The sequence below is a fragment of the Nansenia antarctica genome (assembly GCF_963989245.1).
Source record: "Nansenia antarctica genome assembly, chromosome: 7".
Classification (NCBI taxonomy): Eukaryota; Metazoa; Chordata; class Actinopteri; order Argentiniformes; family Microstomatidae; genus Nansenia; species Nansenia antarctica.
The window spans coordinates 57,890,398-57,898,719 of record NC_137677.1 but is presented as its reverse complement, the minus strand read 5'-3'; the positions used below and the strand labels follow the sequence as shown (position 1 = coordinate 57,898,719).

At 45.8% G+C, this 8,322-nt stretch overlaps 1 protein-coding gene across 1 annotated transcript in view; it reads left to right on the top strand.

The window, feature by feature from the left end:
- Nucleotides 1–4,930, top strand: part of LOC308162817 (aryl hydrocarbon receptor-like) — a gene marked incomplete at both ends in the record, with an annotated part of 35,729 nt that extends 30,799 nt beyond the window's left edge. Inside the window, 3 exons of the mRNA XM_080536957.1 lie at nt 773–914; nt 1,266–2,850; nt 4,769–4,930. Coding sequence (XP_080393083.1) covers nt 773–914; nt 1,266–2,850; nt 4,769–4,930 — 1,889 coding nt within the window. The remainder of the gene's footprint in view (nt 1–772; nt 915–1,265; nt 2,851–4,768) is intronic.
- Nucleotides 4,931–8,322: the final 3,392 nt, after the last annotated feature.

Sequence of the window (8,322 nt, the reverse complement as noted above, 5' to 3'; positions counted from 1 at the left end):
TTATTTTTACATAATGTTTCATGGAATTATAGTAGCTCCAGAACATGTATGTTGTGTATTACATATCTGGGAACTTTCTGGAATTGAGCCTGTTTAGAGAGGGCAGGAGGTAGGAGGCTCGGTCTGACCAGGTCAAAGATGCTGGTCATAGAGTTCGGACAGCTTTCCCAAGTAATCCCACTGGGATTATGGACCAGATTGAGCAAAACCGCAGAGCCGCTCGCTGGAGGATGGGATAGGCCCGCAAATCCATCACATGAGCAGAGCCACAGTGATGATCCATAAACCAACACTGCCACACAATACAGCGGAAATACCGCAGGACACAGCTAGCGGGATTCTCCTACAGTACGCATTCATGTTGGAGGGATTCACTCCCAGAACAAAGGGGGCTTTGAAAGGCAATGCTGTTCTAGTCTTCCCATCACCTGTCAGATTAATCTATACTGAGAATACTGAGAATTAGAGACAACTTGTTTCTGAATGCGCTGCCCTCTGTTTCACCCCTGGCAACTGTGCAGTAATGTGTAAGCAGGTTTGCTTAGCATTCGGCGGGTTTGCTTACCCTAAATGAGAACTGCGGATCCAGCATTTCGACCTCTGTGTTAATTAAGTCTGTGGTTTCGACTGCCCTCTCTCTCTTCTTATCCTAGACTGTATTTGCTAACGCAGAGTTATCATAAAAAACGCTAGGGGTTTTAGCACAGCCGTGTGTGTGAGAAATGTTTGCGTTTCCGCTCTCGTCCTAACTGTGTTAATCCTGTGTTTCCAGTGATGAAGACAGGGGAGAGTGGGCTGACCGTGTTCCGGCTGCTCACCAAGGAAAACCGCTGGAAGTGGGTCCAGGCCAACGCCAGGCTGGTGTACAAGAACGGAAAACCAGACTACATCATCGCTACGCAGAGACCCCTCTTGTATGCACACACACACACACACACACCCACACAGAGACTACAATAGTGTTGTTACTGAGGCAATTGTCTGAGGCGAATTGAAGTTCTAATCAAGTGATTGATTTATTAGAGACTAGAGTCATGACAGTGTTATTACACAGGTGCAAGAGCGTTTGAATGCGACGTCTTACAGAGGAAGATAATACGGCATCACAGAGTTTACCGAAAGGAAGAGACCGTGATGCGCTCAGGAATACATTTAGTCCATTTTGTACCCATGATACAGATACAGTGTTGAACAGATGTGCAGTATGCTGCTGAGGATAGATAATAGCACTCTCACAGGTGTTGTTTGCTGTCTGCCTACTGTAGGGAGGAGGAAGGAGGGGAACATCTGCGTAAACGCTCCATACACCTCCCCTTCACCTACGCTACGGGCGAGGCGCTGCTCTACCAGTCCAACCATCCAATCGCAGGCTTCTCCAATGGCGCGGAGAAGAGCGGCAGTAAGGCCAAGAAGGGCCGCACTGACCGGGCGTCCCGGGACGGCCTGGACCCCGGCTCCCTCTTGGGGGCGCTGATGAGCCAGGATGAGTCTGTGTACGTCTGCCAGCCAGCCCTGGAACCTAAGCTGTCCTTCCACAGCAGTCTGTTCGGAGACAGGGCGAGCTACTCTGACTCAGACCCCAGCGGGATGCTCCGAGGCTGGGATGAGTCGACCACCAACGGAATGGTGGGGCCGGGCCTTCCAGAGCCCACGGATAGCTTTGACCCTCTGCTGGCCACCCTGGACTCACTCTCCCTGGGGGGAGGGGGTGGGGTGTTGAGCATAGACGGGCAGGGGGAGGTGTGCTCCAACGGGGAGCTGTTCGGGGCTCTGGAGGGGCTGGGCCTGAGCGCGGAGGATCTGGAGCTTCTCCTGCTGGATGAGAGGATGATCCACGTGGAGATGGACCCCGACCACGTCCCCAGCCTGGACGACCTGCTCACCAACGACGAGATCCTCTCCTACATCCACGACTCCTTGGAGGCTAAGACAGACGCTGCTACAGTTGAAGCCATGGGCCAGGAGCTCCCCTCCTCCACTATCTCTCCTGCCCCAACCACAACGACGACAACATCCTCGTCTGAGAGTAGTAACTCCCCCACGGCCACTAACGTCCACACCCCATACCTCAACCACAAGCCCCCCCAGGTGGGCCAGGCCCCCATCGTCCAGCTCTCACAGCAGATGCAGAAGCACCTCAATATGCGCCCAGGGTCGGGCGGTCGCGACTGGGGCCAGCAGAACAACCACATGGCCCCCAACCACCACCACCCTGTGGGGAACGGGCCCCTACCGAACGGACAGTGGACGAGCCAGCATATTCTAGTCAGTGCGGGGGGGCCCCCGTTGGACCAGTGTCACCCGCACCCCCAGCGCCAACAGACTCTGTTCAACGGGAAGGCCTCGGGAGAGCCGGACGGAGGGGGGGACCTCCTCCACAGGCGGCAGGCTCACCACCAGCACCCCCACTACCTCCAGCAGCAGCAGCATCATCAGCAGGCCAGGCTCCAGAGCCACAGCCAGCAGCTCCAACAGTGCCAAGCCAAACAGAATGGCGCCAACCTCAACGGAATGTGTGGCGTCCCAAACACAGAGCACCCAGCTGGCTATAGCCACCCAGGAGAAAGCGTGAACCACACTACTACTCACAACCCCCCCTGCCTCAGTAACGGACATCTCCCCGACCCCGTGTCCCGCACACACCCCTCTGTAGTAGATACGCGTATCGATTACAGTGTGGCTGACATTCCCTTGGCCCAGGTGCTGTCCAGCCTCTCCCAGTGTCCGCCCCCCAACGCCACCCTGGAACAGATCTTGGGGGTGGGAGGCCACACCTACAGACAGATGGCCACTCTGGAGCCCTATGGGATGGTGACCTCTGAGATCCCCCACGACCCCAACCACAGCAAGGTGAGACCTCCTAAAACTGGCTGAATGTTTTGAAAAATGATATTTTACCTACATGAGATCATTGTACAGCATCTAAAACATAGACATAACAATCTCATCTAGGGAAAATATTATGTTTCAAAACATTCAAGTTATGAATGATGATTAGCCTTTCTGATCTATACAGGCGGTCACCTCTGTCACAACTTTCATATTGATTAGAGGAGCAGGACAAGGTTCAAGGACCCTAGGACGGGCTAGGAGAGCAGGGGAGAGTGCAGCCAAAAGGCTAGATTATCCCCTTTGGTTGTTTGTGTTTGTGTTGTGCTTTAGGAAACATAATGGAGCGATTATTGTTGAATAATCACCAAGAGGATAGGAGGAATAATGATCTTATTGTTGCACGGATAAATGAGGAAGGATAAATTGGAGCAGTCACTCAATGAACACGTTGGTTATTACTCGGTTTGGGATAAAAGCAGTTAGTTGGACAGCTGCTTCTTTCATCCATCTAAGTGTTCCTGTGTTTACATTCAGGGTCAGCAGTCTGGATCCAAAGAGAAAAATGTTTGGCCTCCGCCAGAGAGAGTTTTCCCTTTTTTCTCCTGACCTACAAATTTGCTCAACAGCCATTACCTAATAAATAGACAGTGTGTGTGTATGTGTCTGTGTGTGTGTGTGTGTGAGAGAGAGAGAGAGAGAGAGAGAGAGAGAGAGAGAGAGAGAGAGAGAGAGAGAGAGAGAGAGAGACAGAGAGAGAGGGTGGTGGAGGGAAAGAGAGAGAGCGAGGGTGGGTGGTGTAGGGACAGAGAGAGAAGGATGGTGGTGTCGCGACACAGAGAGAGGGAGGGTCGTGTAGGGACACAGGGCAACAGTGGACCCCTGTAGAATGTAGTCAGAAGAATGTAGTCAGCATTTTCAATTCAAGGGGGAGTTACATTACCCTATTGTTTTTCTCTGATTGCCAGAGTTGATACAGTACATTGAGGATGGGTAACACAACCTTGTCTGGACTTCTGAGTGTGGATTATTTAGTGGTGTATTCTCCAGTGCAATAACATGGATGAGACATAAATTCTCCACTCTTCATTTCAAAGGAATTAACTGTTGGAACTTAGAGAGGTGGAGGAAACCAATCCTTTGCTTTGAAATCCATGCAGGGAAATGCATAACTGCATACTTCAGAAAAAGGATTAGAAAAGGATCATTTTATTTTATTCAATTATTATTGCTGCAATGCCAATGTCGAAGAACCTAAGGCTAAGAATGTGACTCTTGTGTACATGTACATTGGATGTAATAAAAGCATTTCTGATTCTGATTCCGGACACACCTACAGTAGGTGTCTCTCAGGGGAGGCTAGTGGGAGGGATAAATCCATGGGATGGAATGAGGGGTGGTATTAAACAGGTGTGCTATCCACATGAGGAATGCATTACAATGAGCCCTTCCTCAGATTTCTGACCTTCACCAGCGTACCCTGGTCTCTATGCTGTCTCTAATGCCATGCTGACCTTCTGGCGCTCCCTGTTAGAGTCAGCATTGAATCGACAGCATCTGCTTAAAGGAACACTTGATCCCAGATTTTACGGAAAGCAGTTTGGGCTCAGCCCAGTTCACTGTTCCCTAAACCCTAACCCTAACCCTAACTCCAGGATAGTGTAGGTCAGGATAAGTAAAGAGTTTAGAAATCGATGGTTTGGATTGATTGAAGAGTGAATTCTGAACATTGTGTTGAAAAATGTCTCCCGATATGTACATTATGTCGGTACCGGAAATGATTTCTCTTAACTGCTTGATCGACGGTGGCGACAATGTTTTCGTACGTATGTATGCCCAGTATCAATCTGTCGATGCTCATCGAACATTCCCAAATAGAATACAATTTCCACTCGTTGGTTGTCATTAATTGTCTCTCCATCCCTCTTTTTTATTTCAGGTGGAAAACGGCTGCATTCTTAACGGAACGTACCCAGGGCGAGGCTGCTCTCTGCCCAATGGGAACGGTGTAGCACCGCCTAACAGCCAGATCCCCTGCCCTGACTCTCTCTCCAGTCTCCCTGGTCTTCCCGATGCACAGGCCACAGGCTTCTACCTCTGACTGGGGACCAGAACAGGCATGGAGAAGAAGGCCAGGGTTCGATTGGTATTTGAAATGAAAGTGCAAATCCTGCCAATCTGGTAGTCTTAGGCAGGCACAAGGATACGCCCAAAGTATTTAAAGGAATTCAAATACCTTTCAACCCAGGTCTGGTAAAAGAGGAGCCAGAGCAGGGTGCCACACCTACTGTACAACTACCCCCGGGACTGGACCAGCCTTTTAGAAACACTAGATGAACATCAAAAACAAAAACAAAACATAGGCCTAATATTGTTTTTATTTGTTGGTTTGATGTTTTGTAAGTAATTATCATTTGAGTCCTTTGTTTACAATATGCCGTCATTGGGAGCGATAAAGTTGAGTTTTATTCCATTTTGAAATGACACAGAAGTAAATAAGAGTTGTATACTGTTGTTTTCTGGTGGGGGTTTTTTTGTTTGTAAAAATGTTTTTCCCCCAAGTATGACGTCCTGGTCACTGCAAGAGAGATGTTTGGGCAGCATGTACAGACGCTTAACAACACCATAGTCATCGTCAGTATGATGTGTGACATATGACATCATCATCATTAGCGATTGAACAACAGGAATGTAATCATCAAATGAGAAGGCGGTGGTGAGGATGAGTTACTAAAGGGGGGGGGTCATGAGTTGAAATAGAACATGAGATTAACTGAGGAACGTTTTGAAAAAATGGTTTAGAGAATATCTGAATTGGATCTAGAATATCCTGCACTTTATTGCAAGCACCCGGTGATCCAGACACAGTAGTTGTGGGATGGTCATGTTATCTGGGTCCACAAGAAACATGACAAGGACCTTCTTTTTACTTTTGGGGGTTACTGTTTCTGATGTAAGTTGGGAAATCTTTAACAGTTGTCTTTTTTGTTATTTGGAGGTATATTTCAGGTGATGGGTTGATGTCCTCACAGGCACATACAGTACACTTCTGTAGAATTTGTCAGTAGAATTATTTTTTATTATTTTTCACTTGAATTATCCTTTTGTTGTACCTCAATACCTCTGGGTGAGTATTTTTCCAATACTCAGGTAAACTGTGACTGAAATAGCATAAGACAATTGATTTTTAAGTTTCAGTATTTATTCATGTTTTACAACAATTTACGTTTTCTTTATCATTTGCAATTCTTCCAGCACACGATACAAGATTGGATTTTGGCAGACCTAATTCAACATTGCATTTGAAAGGCAGTCAAATGCTGCAGGTGTGCTTGTTGATCCAGGTCTGCAGGAGCAGGATAATGTTAAGTCCGAATTTACACGTTATCAGGAACTGATGGGTTCTAATGGTGACCTTACAACAGATTTGCAAACACTGAAAACCAAATGTGAGTATTAAAAACGGTCTCTTCTGGAAGGTACAGTTCTGAATGTTTCATGTATATAGAAAATGATTGGGAAATAATGCTGAATAGAATTATTTAAACATTAAGATGCTGAAAAGAGATTTTCCTTGTAGTTACAATAATTATTGTCATTACTATTATTGTTATTATATGTTTTAAGTTGATGTGATACACAAGTGGTTTTCAGAAATGGTTTATTTTCCTTTTTTTTTTTTTTTTTTACTATGAAAATGTTTGATATATGTAATATGATTGATGTGACCTATTAACAATGTGATGAAAAAAAAAACTGTATATAAAAGCAAAACAGACATTGTTTTGAGAAATACAGGTATGCAAATAGGTTTTGCGTCATTTCACTTGTTTTAAGCACTATTTTTAAAACACACTGCTGCTTATCAAACTCTTGTGTTGACTCAGTTTTTATTGTACAGTATATGAATATACGGTATACTTACTCTCATGTCACGAAAAACGGTTGGACTCTTCTGATATTACAAAAATGGTGCCATACTACTGAAACTCGTTCAATTTAACATTGGTTAAGCTCATTTTGAATCTTTTACGTTACATAGTCATGTCAAAGTTATTTTAACATGCTAACAAGAGAAGATGTAGATGTTACAATGATAGAAAATTGATACAGTTTGACCCATGTCCTGTTTGTTTGAAATGTATCATTTTGGTCCTTTGAAATAAAGGATTTCTACAATCACATTGAAAGACACCATCTCACTCTAATCCTAAATATTTGTTGACATAATGTGTTCATAGAGTATGAGTTTTTACATTGAGGGATTCTTGGCAAATGTTTTCTTTCATTTCACAGTGAATAATCTAAAATCCAGCCTTTCCCAATTGCAGGATATCAATGAATCAAAACTTTTCAAACTTCTTTTCTTTTGCTCCTTGCTTTAGCCCAGTACTTTAATGGTATTCCGACAGGCTTTTAAAAAGAAGCCTACCTTACCTTACCTTACTCACACTCCTCAGTACTCATACCCACATATCTGGAGCGACCTACCGGCAGTCATAGGAGTTCGCTTAAGCACATACTGTCAATCTGGAACCAGTCTAAAGTCTGCTGTGCTTCTTAATGGAATTTTACATGGAGCTGCTTAGTTCATCATGTCCCAGACCCATAATGCAACTTGGCTGAGTCTCCCTCCTTCTCTTCTGTGGCCTCTAGTCTCCATTAATCACTTAAGTAAAAAAAATGACTTCAACAGTTGACATCATGGACAGGAGAAAAAAGAGGAATTCACTACTTTAAGCGGTTCTGTTGTGTTTTTACGTATTACCCAGTATCCATGGCCTTTGGCTCCACGTAGCCTTTTTCCAAAAGAGAAGAAGCTATATTTGGGTTAGAGGAGGAGACTTGTCTTTGTCGTTGCTGATGCCGTTGCTTTGATAGTGGATTGACCCAGAATCTGCAGACACACAGTGTTTATAATAATGCTTTGTGATCAGTGGGCTGCCAGAGGGGACCCTCTGGGGCGGTGGTAGAAAGGATGAGGGAGGCAAAGAGAGAGACGGAGCAGTCACAATATTGTGATTCCTTACGCCATGGCGATGCTATACGCTTCAGCAGGCTATGTGTCAGGCAATCTACATCGTTCTTTCCCCTCAGGGTAGTGGGTTGAGCTATAGGACCCACGTGGGAATCACACACCTTAGCCTTGCATAACATGCATGGACACCTCGGCCATGCCTCACATGCAATGTGCAGAGCAATGCAGCTATAGGCGAAGCCTCCCTCTGTCACTTCCATTTCATTTCCTTTTAGCACCTTTTAACTGAAACCTCACAAGCAAAATGTCAAGGAGAGGCAGACGGGGATGTCACTTTCGATCTCTTTGATCACGGGGAGGGTTGCAGAGGAGGCGGGGGTGGTCCTTCCGTAGCTTTCCTCATGATCCTCATGATCGCGAGGAAACCTTTAGACATCACCCATCTCATGTTATTTCCCGAAATAACAAGACAAAGGAAAAAACCAAAAGACTAAGTGTGCCCGCGGGACGTTGTT